This window comes from Canis aureus, chromosome 34, assembly GCF_053574225.1.
Source record: "Canis aureus isolate CA01 chromosome 34, VMU_Caureus_v.1.0, whole genome shotgun sequence".
Lineage (NCBI taxonomy): Eukaryota > Metazoa > Chordata > Mammalia > Carnivora > Canidae > Canis > Canis aureus.
This window is the reverse complement of record NC_135644.1, coordinates 25769501-25783481: the sequence shown is the minus strand read 5'-3', so window position 1 is coordinate 25783481 and position 13981 is coordinate 25769501. Positions and strand designations below refer to the sequence as shown.

Sequence of the window (13981 nt, the reverse complement as noted above, 5' to 3'; positions counted from 1 at the left end):
CTGCCTATGTCTCTGCCTCTCTCTCTCTCTGTGTGACTGTCATGGAAAATAAATAAAATCTTAAAAAAATAAATAAATAAAAAAAATAAAGTAGGGTCCCTATTCCACTCACCTTAGAATATCATTCTGTATATTTACTTGGCAGAATTTGCCATTAGACACAATAATCTGTTTATTTTCTATACCATTCCCCCTCCCACACACTAGAATTTAAATCAACAAGCTTTACTTAGAGCAATGTCTACCTTGCTTATTATTGGGTCTCAAATGCCTAACATGGCGATTGCTATAAAATCAGGACTCAATAAATATTTTTAAATGATTAAATAAAAGAATGTATTTAATATTTTTCACTATACACTTTCAACAGCTTCCAATGGCAAACATAGAACTAATTACTTCATCAGCTGTGTAATACTCTATTATACAGATATATCATGATTCATTTAACCAGTCTTCTCTTAATGTTTGAAATAGTTCTTACATCCTTCTCTTGAAATTAGTTTCTACCCCAAATTAAAAGCGTCTTCCTCAGACTTATGCTTCTGGCCAATTGGGAGTCACAGGGACTAGATTTATCTCCTTGCATGAAATGACCAAAAAAACCAGACAAAATACGTGACACAACCGTTTGTAGGAAACTGGACATGAGATAACCATGAGAGAAAACAAATGCAGTAAGCTCTATGATTGCTCCAGCTTACTGCCTTGGGATGGTTTCCAGGCTCCACCACAGGGAGAAATCTAAGCATAGCTGGTGGATTCCTGAGATAAGTTGGAACTGAGAGTTCAAGGGAGATCCAACTGGCTAGAGAGCTCAGCAGGGAGAGCTGGAGAGGAGAGAGCTGCCTAGAGAGGAACTCCATAGATCTGTGGATGGGCCCCTTGAGTGTTTAGTGAATACGCATCAGTGCTGATGTGTCAGGAACCCACTTCAGACCAGGGAAAGAACCACTTGAAAGGGATTAGAGTTGACACTGCTGGTGCTCCCACAGGCTAGAAATAGTATCTGTTCCTATCAACCAGCTTGGGAAACCTCAAAATTCACAGGCGTCAAGTAGAGTACTCAAGGATCTCCCATCAGTAGTTAGGGAATAATTAGCCCCAGGCTGAGCACAGTCCTAGTCCTGCCTAGCAAATTTTAAAAGCAAGACCTGAAAGGATCAAACTTTTTCCATGTACCTTAACTGTGTTTCAGTTAAACAAAGCTCAAAAATGTTTGTGAGAATTCAAAAAATATTGCTGAAGGTAATTTTACCAAGAAGGTAAAATTCACAACGTCAGGCATCCAATCAAAATTAGGCCTGCAAAGACACAGGAAAACATGACACATACTAACAAGATAGTAGAATTAGCAGGCAAGGACATTAAGTTTGAGAAAATAATGGTCGAAAAAATTCCAAATTTGGGGAAAACTATAAACCACAGACCTAAGAAACTCAACAAACTCCAAGAAACTTGAAGATAACTACACCAAGACATATAATCAAATTGCTTAAAACCAGTGATATAGAAAATCTTAAAGGCAGCTTGCAAAAAATCTTATGCTTCATATAATCTCTATGTACTTCTACACATTTGTCCTGAGAAGGAAACACTACTTCATCACCTCTAATTAGGCAAATGTGAAAAGAGTCACAAATATTCTCTTCATACACCTGTGCTTTATACAAGTTTTGGTTGCTAAGTACTAATACTGTTCTTGATTTATTCTGAGAACTAGTATCTTAAAAAAAAACAAAAAACAAAAAACAAAAAACCTCTGTTACACATCCAAAAACAAATGGATTAAGCAACCAACCAACCAACCAATTTTTACTGGTTTGAGATTAGTAGATGACTTCCCATTTATATCTAATAAAGTATGTTGAGCTGATGATATATTTTAACACCCTAATTACAGTTGTCTTTAGTTTTTACATTCAAATTGCTTAATTATAAATGGATAAACCTCTAATTAAAATATAAAATTATTTTAAAAATTGGAAAGCATATACAGGATGTTTAGTTTAAAGAAAATCTTTGATTCTAAATAATTTTCTATCTTCATTTCATACAACCCCCTGGTTCCTTCCAGTCCTTCTCGACATGTGCCAATGAGTATTAATAAAACATCTTCAAGACAGAATGAAGAAGAGAAAGACAAGAGATGAAATAGGGACTACTGTTTGCTTGATTCATTTCCCTGGTAGTAAATGTAAGTGCATAATGACAAACAAAATACCATTTCTCAATTAAAACAAATCCTAAAAATAATATCATGTTTTCTACTGGAAAGGGACTATGTCTTCTTGGGTTTTATCAGAATCACTTTGAACCCTCTCAGTTCATCTAACAGTTGTCACTGGACACTAGGGGTCTACCACTCTAAGTTCAAGTGAAAATTTTTCCTTTGGCTCTCTTTAGTTGGGCTGAAGCAAGCTATATAACCTTCAAATAAATTTTATTTCACTATAAGTAAAACACAGATAAAGAACATAAGGAATGCAAAAACCCTGGCATGGAATATGGGTCTCTATGCAATGGCTTCCTCACTGGACTCAAAGGCACTTTCCTCTTCAGTATAGCATAACCTCAGGAATACTTGCACTGCTTGTTAACAGTCTTCAGGTCGAGAGTGCTACCATGACCCAGCTCCTAGGAGATTTCTTGCTATTACTGTGGAGAAGACTAAAGGAAGCAGATTCTCATCATTTTATCTCTCTAGGATTGTTCCTTCCCAGTCTGATTCAGAAATGAATGAATGAATGAATGAATTTAGATTCAGGAATTTAAAAAAAGATGTTTGATACCATAATACCCTCTCCCTTCAGGTAAGAGTCCCCCACATATCCGTAACAGGAATTATTATGTTTTATACTTCTAGACCTAATGTTGTAACCACATCTTTTTTTTTTTTTTTAAAGATTTTATTTATTCATTCATGAGATACACAGAGAGAGAGGCAGAGACACAGGCAGAGCGAGAAGTAGACTCCATGCAAGGAGCCTGATGTGGGACTCAATCCCAGGACTCCGGGATCACGCCCTGAGCCAAAGGCAAATGCTCAACCGCTGAGCCACCTGGGTGTCCCTGTAACCAGATCTTAATACCAAATGGAAGAGCAACATTCACATCACAGAGTGTGTGCATGTATGTGTGTGTAAATTTAACAACAAACTTGTTTCATTTTCCTTCCAATACCAAATAAATGATCTACAATCTAACTTACCCCAATGGTTAAATATATATAGTGAATTAATAGAAACAAATCCTTGGTTTTAGCTGAGTTGGCCATGGGGCTTACTTCCTTCCCACTTTTCTAAGGGCCATCAAAAGGACTGTAGAGCCTTTAGCTAGCTAATGTCAACACTATTCTCAGGGAACTAGGTATCTACACGTTGCTTCTTGGTATGCATACCATTTAGTGACTGTTCCTAAACCCGAAGATCCCTTAAGAGGTTTACTGCTAGAGAAACTAAGTGCTTGCTTTCTATCCTTTCTCCTAATAACCCATCAATGCAGAACAAGATGTAGGGTATAGTGTTTAATCTCTCGGAGTGTTCTTGTCACATGTCCAAGTCCTATGGAACCACTATGGGACCTGAAGATCCTTTGTACTATTATTTCTCTGCCTATAAATTGCCTTTACTAATAAACTTTGCTACAGTTAGCGCCATGTGTGTCATTAGTGGTTTTTGTAACCATGCATTCTGTATAACAGTTGGTGTCCAACAAAGTCCTACTGTCATGGATTTCTGGAAGGGGAGTACGCAGGGGTGGAAGATTTTCTTCTTGGGGTCAGCATTTAATTCACTTGGAGTTAGGATGGTCTTAGTAGCTGTGCCAAGGATGGCAGTAGCTTTAAAATGTACACTAAACCGGGAGTCTAGTGGCAATAAGGTGGCTTCAAATTCAGTTCTATCCCTCCTTCCTTATTAGCTTAGAGATTTGCATGAGTCCTAAAGTAGAGTATGAACCAGAAAGGGTGATGGCAGCCCCTTTAGAAGGTAAAGTGGGGCAAGCGCCCACAATTCCTCTGTTGTGATATGATGAAGCAACTAGCCCTTGTGACATGAAGCCAATTATTGTGAGGTATGCTCTACAGGAGCCTGAGTGGGAATACCAGCAGGAGGAAATCCAGCAACAAGCAGTAAAGAAAAGTTAGGTTTTCAACAGGTCCGCCACCATAAGCAGCACTTGGAAGGATCCTTAGAAGCTTCGTTTGCTTGTTTGCATGACGAAGGAACAACAGTGAGATTTAAACAAGTGGAGGAGGGGGAAACACATGCCCTTGTTACAGAATGAGCAGTCTGGGTTGACTAGTAGTGCTGGGACAGGTATTGCGACCCTTTTCAAACTGGATGCTTGGTAGCTTTGGTAAAATAGATGCCTGAGACTCTTTGATGTGATGTGGACTAGATCCTTATAGGATACAGCATGATTATAAGAAAATCCAGGGCTTGAGAGGGGGAAGGCCAGACAATATACTCTTGGTGCCAAGAATGTTAAATGACAGAATCAGAAAAGATCCACCTAAGTGGACAATGGCTTTGACTTTACTCCTTCATCGAGAGACAATGTTAGAAAAGAAATAGTTCTTTCAGGTCATACAAGTCCCATTTTAGGGGAGAAAATGGAAAGAGACAGCCTAAACTGGCACAGGTTTCTAGACAAAATAAAAAGAAAAAAGGAACAAAGGAAGGAGAAAATAGGCTAGACTTCTGGCAGAGACTCCCTCACAGCAATAAATGTAGTATTGCTCATAAAGAGAAGGATTGGTAAGACAGAGTTGATGGGTTGTGTAATTCTAGAGTGTGGAAGTGTTATCCGCTTCAAAAGCCTAAAAGACCTAGTGAGATAGTCAATAAAGAGACCTGTGAGATGAGACACAAAAGATCCAATGGCCACAGACTTGAAGAATTGTTCAGACAGGGGTATTCGCCCGAAGATTAGGTGAAGTAGGTGCCTGGGAAGGACTGTATTTCAGAGACTACAGCTGTTGAGGCTCACCCCTACTGACCATCTGGTACGGTCTCACAGTCTCTAGACTCTTGAGGAAAGGACTTGGAACACGTTGAACCTAAGGGAATACCCTGTATCATTTCAACTCTTGAAATGGGGTTACGGGTGGGAATATTAAGTCAGTAGCTCCACCTTATGAGTTTGAGTCAACTTCAGAAGCTAGGCTTTCTTTGTTCCTGATCTGGGCTCTAAGAAGGACTAGGGCTGGGCTCTGTCTCTGGGTCTCCTTCCAAGGGATTGCTAACCACACTCCTCAGTTCACTCTGCTGGAAAGGAGAAGAGCCTCAAACATTTAGGAGCTTGCTAGAAATGAGGGACCAAGTATTACTGTTTCAGAATGCAAAAGAGCCTCTACAACCAAATTCCTTTATTGGGGCTAGGAGCTGGTTGTTACCTATGGCTCAAAGCCCAGAATCACCATCACTGCAAAAGGCTCTTGGATCTTTTGTGTGAACTCCAATTGTTCCTTTATCAGACTGCATAACTGGCATGGAAATACTAGAGTATTTTAAGTCCTGCACAAGCATGTCCACCTATCAGTTGGACATATTTGTTGTGACCTCTCCTTTTTTGGTATCTTTCAACAGGGGCTGGAAGGTTCCTGTTGTTCATATTACAGATGAGTGGATGGATACAAATGTCGATATTCTCTTGCTTTCCAGATGACACAAGCAACACCAGTAGGAGGGGCAATTTTGATTCTCTCTTGGTACTCCAAAACAGTTCTAAATACAAGAGTTTTTGTTGTGCACTCACTCTACAAGCAGGAGATTTTCTGCAGTCCTTATATTCACACAGTATATTCTGTCTAGAGGACATCTTTGGTGGGAAAATGGCACCTCCTGGTTTCAAGAGGAACTTACTGTTCCGGAAAAGAAGGACAGACTGTATAAATCACCACTAAAGATAATGATGGACGTGGCATGGGCATAAACATGCCTGACCACAGAAGGTGAGAGGGTGGATGTAGCGTGAATAATTATCTTGTTGCCTTTTGCAGATAGTAACAAACTGTACTGAATAACCCTCTACTGCTATCCCACGCAATGACACTTATTCCAAAGCTATCAGGATGTTGTATTTGTCATCCTCAACCTATTTAATTATGGAGGACCTTCTGGGTATTCCACTCCCAGACAATACCACAGGAATTACTCATTACTCCAGAGTCTTCATTTGCTTGGGTTATCCATAATTCTGTCCTTACTAATTATACTGTGTAAAACTCTCTTTATCTTCTTTGAAACAGAAGGACACTCATATCCTGGCATTTGAGCTCCCAGTGATCCATTTCCCACATCAGGGGCATCTACTTTGGACCTACAGCACACTGGCAGTGTGCTAATCCCAGGGGAGCGTAAATGCCATGTGGATACAAAATGCAGCCTTGAACCAGACTGGCTGGCACTGTGATCCAATGGAACTTGTTTTCTTATGTGAAAAACAGGGCCTTCCTGCCTACTACCCGGACATAACATTGTCTGGACACTTTGTAAATAACTATGAGACCTTTGATCATGACTCAAACTGGCTGGTTAGCCTAGCTGGTTAGAGTATGGTGCTAATAGTGACTCAAGATCTAAAAGGCACTGGAGACTTTCCCAGCTATGATCTCTAATGTCAGCAGCAGAACCTACCTCTAAGTTGACAGGTATACAGGGATACGAGCTTTCATTATTTTGCACCAGGGCTCTTTCCTTGAATCGGCACCCATGAAGCTGAGGGTATGACCCCAAATCAGCTACCCTGGGGGACACTGCCATCGAGAAGGCTTGGGCTCTATTCAGTGAACACATTAGCATTGGTTCCTTGACCTGAGTAATATTATAAATGCATCGTTTTGGACCCTTTGTTGAATGTACTATGGACAAATGGCTAAGGGGAACTCTAAATCTACTAATGGTGTGGAATATTGTTTTTTCTGGAATTTTATCTGATGTCTCCTTCAGAAGGCTCCATTTAAAACCCAATTAATAACTGTTCTAGATGGGAAGGCATACATCTAGTGAGCTACGCCAAAGGTCAGGGGGTGGACTAAAGGGGAATAAACCCTCAGTTTTAGCTAACTGGCTATAGGTGCTCTTCTTCTCTTCCCTGAGCTCCATCAGCAAGCCAGATTAGTCACTGAGCTAGTTTGCAGAGGGACAGCAGGGCCTTTAGCTGATGTTTGGCACTGTTCCCAAGGCTCTCAGTATGTGGGATCTGCCCTTTATTTGTACCTCTTACTGCTGTTTCTAGGTGCAGAGGTCCTTTGATATATATATTGCTGCTTAGAGAAACAAAGGGTTTTCTATCTCCTCTTGGACTAATCTAAAAATACAAAATATGAAGGAAGGCATCTTTCTCTTGAGGTGACCTTGTTGCTTGTCTAGTCTAGAACTGAACACTCCTATGGAACCAATATGGGGGCTTTAGCAGATCCTATATGCTTTGTTATGTCTCTACGCTAGAGTTAACATACTGATAAACGTTGTTGTTATGTGCACTGTGTGTTTCACTTGTGGTGTGAGTTATCTTGGATCTTATACAACATGAATTTAATTAATAGTTTTCTTTGGAGGTAATCCAAGATCTGATATCTTTGGATAAAGCTATTATAGGGATTTTAAAAAATACTTGGGCACTTATTTTTTTTAAACTTGTGGATGTAAACTTTTAAATGGATGAATGTTGTTAAATCTAAACTTCATTAAGAACATATTGTGCTTTTAGATAACTTAAAAAGTGATAAATGCAAGGAATAGAGTACTGCATATTGTAAATATTGTATTAACTTTTAATAACTACTTATTTTATAGTAGTTTCTACCAGTTAGTACTTATTCATCCTTATCAGCCTTGCCTCTCAGATATACTACTTGCCTATGGTGCACACTAATATGCTCTTGTTCTTTGTCCTCATGTATGGTATATCTTTCCAATTAGATTGTGAGTTCTTTCTGGATAGAGACAGGTTAATTGATTCTTTTATATCTCCATACTACTTAGTACAAGGCACAATATAAGTGCACATTAAACACTTGATGATTAATATCATAAAGGTTTTATTCTATTTTAATTAGCTGCCAGATAAGGAGAAGGAATGTACATGTTATTTATTTTATAACTTTCATAGTACGTATGAAAGTGCTGATAGCTGATTCACAATCATCAGTGAATGAATAAAAATCATATGAGAAAATAACCTTTAAGTGAAAATTTATTCCAACTTTTCCCCTGTACCATGCAATGACCACAAATAATATAGTAAAAAGTACCATTAATATTTATGTATCATTTTATAGCTCTCTTAAATCCATTATTTGACATGATAACAATTAAAGAATTTTACAGAGCCTATTTAAATTCTTTCGTAGAAAGAGAAATCAAGGTCCAGAGAGGGTAAGTGGTAGGGCCTGAACAGAAACTGAGGTCCAATAAATAAAAATTCAATAAATGTGATTTAATCTGAGAGGTCTAAAATTAAAATGTTTCCCATAAGTTATTCTTATAAACCTTATAAAGACATTTAAGTACTATTTTATTTATTCATGAGACACACACACACACACACACACACAGAGGCAGAGGCATAGGTAGACGGAGAAGCAGGCTCCTTACAGGGAGCCCGATGTGGGACTCAATCTTGGATCCTGGGATCATGCCCTGAGCTGAAGACCGACGGTCAACCGCTAAGCCACCCAGGCGTCCCTAATTACTTTCTTATTTTTAATGTGTCTGTGATATATAAAGTACTATGTTTAACAGTAGGAAGCATCAAAAGTACATATGACAATTATAAAACTTAAATAATATAAGCAGTATGAATATCAATTGTTAAGATAATGGTATAATTATTTGGTTTTCTAGGAGTTCACCAAGACTAAAAATTATTTCCACTTACAGAAGCTACAGAAGAATTTATAAAAGGACTAGAAATTGAGCTGGATCAAGAAAGGTGAAATTTAGATGAAGGAAAGGCAAGATAGTATTATATTGAACGGAATGTGGCAAAACAAAGTATGCAAAGTATGTAAAGATGGAGAAATGCACATGTGTTAAGCAATGTGAGTAGACTGGTCTATGTTAATTCATATTAGAGAACAGTGCAAAGATATTTTGAAGTCAGTATTATAGAAGGTTTTGAATGTTTAAATGCTAGGTTGTATACAGGCTTACTACATCATCTTATTAGCAAAAGGGAGTCATTCAAGGTTTTGGAGTAGAGACATGACATGATGGAAGGAAGGAAGTATATAGAGAGTTGGGGACAGCAGTAGTAATCTATGTACGTATTAATAAAGAACTGATTTCAGCAGTGTTGAAAAGAGATTAACTTCAGACTACTCTCTAGCTCTATCCATGTCACTGCAAATGGCAACACTCTATTCCTTTTAATGGCTGAGTAATATTCCACTGTGTGTGTGTGTGTGTGTGTGTACACATTACTTCTTTATCCATTCACCAGTTGATGGACATTTAGGCTCTTTCCATAATTTGGGTATTGTAAATAACCCTGCTATAAACACTGGGATGCATGTACCCCTTTGAGTCTGTATTTCTGTGTTCTCTGGGTAAATACCTGTAGTGTACTTGCTGGACTAGTGGGCAGTTCTATTTTCTGAGGAAATGCCATACTGTTTTCTACATGGCTGCACCAGTTTGCATTCCCACCAACAGTGTAAGAGGGTTCCCCTTTCTCCACATCCTTGCCAACACGTACTATTTCTTGTGTTGCTAATTTTACCCATTCTGACAGGTGTGAGGTGATATTTCATGGCAGTATTTTTCTGATGCTGAGTGATGCTGAGTATCTTTTCATGTGTCTGTTTGCCATCTCTATAGCCTTTTTGAAAAAATATCCATTTATGTCTTCTGCCCATTTTAAAAACTGGATTATGTTTTTTTGAGTATTGAATTTTATAAGTTCTTTATGTATTTTGGATACTAATCTTTTATCAGGTATGTCATTTGTAAATATCTTCTCTAATTCCATAGGTTGACTTTTAGTTTTGTTGATTGTTTCCTTTGTTGTGCAGAAGCTTTTTATTTTGATAAAGTCCTATAGTTTATTTTTGCTTTTGTTTCTCTTGCTTCAGGAGACATATCTAGTAAGAAGCTGCGATGGCTGATGTCAAAGAGGTACTCTCCTCTAGGAGAGTCTTACATTTAGGTCCTTAATTCATTTTGAATTTATTTTCGTGTATGGTGTAACACACATGCTGGAATATTGCTCAGCCATAAAAAAGAAATCCTGCCATTTGTAACAATGTAGATACACCTAGAAGGTATAATGCTAGGTGAAATAAGTCAGTGAAAAAAAGACAAATACCATAGGATTTCACTCGTGTGGAATTTAAGAATCTAAACAAATGAACAAAGACAAAAAGAGACAAAAAAATCTCCCAGACTCTTAAATACAGAAAACAAACTGGTGGTAGCAGAGTGGAGGTGGGTTGGGGTATGAATGAAAAAAGAGGATTATCAGTATACTTATCTTGGGGCACTTGGGTACCTTAGTTGGTTAAGTGCCTGATTTCAGCTCAGGTCATGATCTCAGGATCCTGAGAATGAGCCCCAGGTCGAGCCCCATGCTTAGCAGGGAGTCTGCTTCTCCCTCTGCCCCTCCCCCTGTTCGTGTTCTCTTTCTCTCAAATAAATAAATAATATTAAAGAAAAAGAGTACACTTATCTTGATGAGCCCTGAGTATAGAATTATTGAATCATTATATTGTACACCTGAAACTAATAACACTATGTGAATTATACTTAAATACAATATAGATTTCTATACTAAAACCATCATTCTAAACAAGTTCTTCCTCTTGGCCTCTCTGATAGAGCTTTTAAGAAATCACAATTTTCCACTGAGGATTAATTCATCAAATTTCTCTCTGATTCCACTTATATCATATTCAATAATTTCTCCTAAGAATTCTACCTTTAATATATCGCAGTCCTTCCATGTTCCTTGTTTGCACCTGAGCTTAGGGCCTTCCTACTACTTTTTATCTAGGCTACTAGAATGAGCCCACAATTAATTTCCCCATCCCCTTCTTATTTTCCCAGTCCAATGTGTACTTACTCCCAGATTATTTCAGTGTAGTTCCCCAACCTATATTAGTCTCTGCCTTCAAGAGCTCATAGTCTAGTGGTAGAGATGCCCATATATGCCAAAAATTATGATAAAATATTAAAGTAGGCTATATAACATTTCTCTGTTATAGGGACTTTGTTTTTATACCTTTGATTACCTCTGGCCTCATTCTGATTTGCAAAGTTCTAACTTTTCCTAGAGTTGCCTTTGGGACTACCCCTGGATTATTGGAAAGCAAATATATTAGGATATAGGTCTATTTGGAAAGTCTAGGAGTTCCCCAAATACACCATCCAGAATAATTCTGTTTTTGTTAGTTACTGGGGTTCTGCATAAGATTTAAAAAATTTAAACAATTTATTTAAACTAAAAACCAAAAAAACCAGTTAACCCATTTAACCCATTTCTTCTATGACCCCCCTCCACTCACACATGCACCCTGGCAACCACCAATTTTTTATATCTATGAGCTTGGTTTTCTTTTCTTCTTCTTATTTTTTTAGATTACATATATAAGAGAGATCATATGGTATTTGTCTTTTTCTACCTGACTTCACTTAGCATATTATTCTCGCGGGCCATCCATGTTGTGGCAAACAGCAAGATTTCATTCTTTTTATGGCTGAGTAACATTCCCTATGGTGCGTGTGTGTGCGCACACAGACCACATTATCTTCATCCATTCATTCACTGATGGACATATAAGTTGTTTCCGTATCTTGGCTCTTGTGAATAATGATGCAGTGAACACAGGAGTATTTCCAGAAGCAGAACTGCCGGATCATATGGTAGTTCTATTTTTAATTTTTTGAGGAGCCCTCATACTCTTTTTCCACAGGCTACACCAATTTACATCTCTACCAACAGTGTACAAGGGTTCCCTTTTCTTCATATTGTCACCAACATTTGTTGTTTCTTGTCTTCTTGATCCTAGCCATTCTAACAGGTGTGAGGTGAGATCTCATTGTGGTTTTGATTTGCATTTTTCTGATGATTAGTGATGTTGAGTACCTTTTCATGTGCCTGTTGGCCATGTGTATGTTTTCTTTGAAAAGATGTCCATTCAGATCTGCCCATTTTTTAATCAGATCGTTTTTCTGCTTTGAGTCACATGAGTTCTCTACGTATTTTGGTTATTAGTCCCTTATCAAATATAAGATTTATAAATATTTTCTCCCACTCAGTAGATTGCTTTTTCATTTTGCTGATGGTTTCCTCTGCTGTGCAAAAACTTTTTAGACTAATGTAGTCCCACTTATTAATATTTTTCCATGTTAAAATAAAATATTTTAAAGTAAAAATATTTTAAGCAAACAGTTAAAAAAGGAACCCACCATACTATTCTGTTCAATCAACATACAGGCCCATCAACATCAATTTTTGAAAAGAAATAAAATGCAGCTGAAGCTTCCATGTACTGTCTCTGGCTCCATTAGCAACCTTGCCCTGGAAAGGCAGAGCATGACTTTCATGTATCATTCCAATACATGATTTTATACTCTTACTTCACCTAATTTGAAGTCATAGGAAATATATTATTATGTAAAACACTGTTTACTATATGCCAACAATGCTTACATGCCAAACACTACTCTAAGTACTTTACATGCATTATTAACTGCCCTCCTGCAAATATTTTTATTTTAAAAAAGGGTGGTTCCATTGCTAAAAACAACTACTTGATAAAAATTTGGGTCTGGACATCTATGTGATCAATCAATCTCCTCTTTCCATTGGACTGTTAAACTACTACTAGGCACGGATTATATTTTATGTATCTCTGAACTTCTTGTAGTGCCTAAAAATGCCTGGCATAAAGTGGGTATTCAAAAAAATGTGTTGAGAGAAGTTTTTGCCTACATGCATTACCATGGAGCTATATCTACATCCTTAAACTTATAAGCACTGATATAATACTCTTAGTCCCATCAGATTTTAAACATTTGGAAACATCCAAATATATGGTTCTAAGAAGCTCAATTCAAGGTTTATCCAGCACATAAATGCACTGTGTACTGAGTTAGTTAATGTAACACAAGTGGAGGCAGCAAGAGAATAGTATAAAGGTAAAACATCAAGGACTGTGTGGTAACACAAAACTCAAAAAAGAACAAAGTTTAATAGAGAAGGAAAGTGATCATAAATTTCAAACATGAACAAGATTTTAAGGTGAATGAGGATTATGAAAAGGATCTTAGTTCAAGCAAGTGATCTCCAGGGACACTGTTAGGATAGATGGTTGTTGCAAAGATTAAAGAATAAACCACATGTTAAAAATTTGACAATGGGAAGGGAGAAAAAAATGGAGAAGCAACCCTAAGAGGATAATACTGCAGGTGAAGATCCTAGTCCACTAAATAGGGGAAGAATAGTTTATGTTTGATGTCAGAAAGAGCGGCAGAAGAGAAATCATGAACAGGGAAGGAATATTTATCAGTGAAAGAGGCATTATGAGTTCAAAAGAAATGGGAAGCAAGGTTTTACAATGTTTACTCATAAAGCAAATTTGATACTGGAAGCACAAAATATTTTGAAGGAGCAACAGGCTTTTTAAAAATGTGGTTTCTTATATTATTTTGTAACAGATTAATAGTTCCTACCTTCACCACTCTCCATGCCTTCTACAAAAATCCCCCCACATTGGGGAAGAATCCAGTACCGGCGTCTGTAACGATCCTGGCCAAACATCATCGAACGCAAAGAGTGAGAAGCGTCAAAGAGCTTCCTTCTGTACTGACTCTGTTGCTGTTAAAAAATGATGCATATAATTAAGCTATGGGTGTCAAGTGCTTTAAAAATTAATATATAAGTGACTTCACACTTATTATGCCTTTAGTAAGCAGATAGATTTCACTACTGGGAACAGATAGCAAAGGAGATAAATATTACATGCCTGACTTCA

General features: G+C 37.6%; 1 protein-coding gene and 1 long non-coding RNA gene across 24 annotated transcripts in view; one reads left to right on the top strand and one right to left on the bottom strand.

The window, feature by feature from the left end:
* Nucleotides 1-13981, bottom strand: part of BAZ2B (bromodomain adjacent to zinc finger domain 2B) — a 294178-nt gene that overhangs the window by 24330 nt on the left and 255867 nt on the right. For all 23 annotated transcript variants that reach the window (XM_077883356.1, XM_077883357.1, XM_077883359.1 and 20 more), the window contains one exon: nt 13680-13824. In XM_077883356.1, the coding sequence (XP_077739482.1) occupies nt 13680-13824 (145 nt within the window). The remainder of the gene's footprint in view (nt 1-13679; nt 13825-13981) is intronic.
* On the top strand, nt 4111-13817 carry LOC144304797 (uncharacterized). Its single transcript, XR_013371764.1, has 4 exons — nt 4111-4319; nt 5592-5956; nt 8853-9049; nt 13665-13817. It is a non-coding gene; the product is annotated as an uncharacterized LOC144304797 (long non-coding RNA).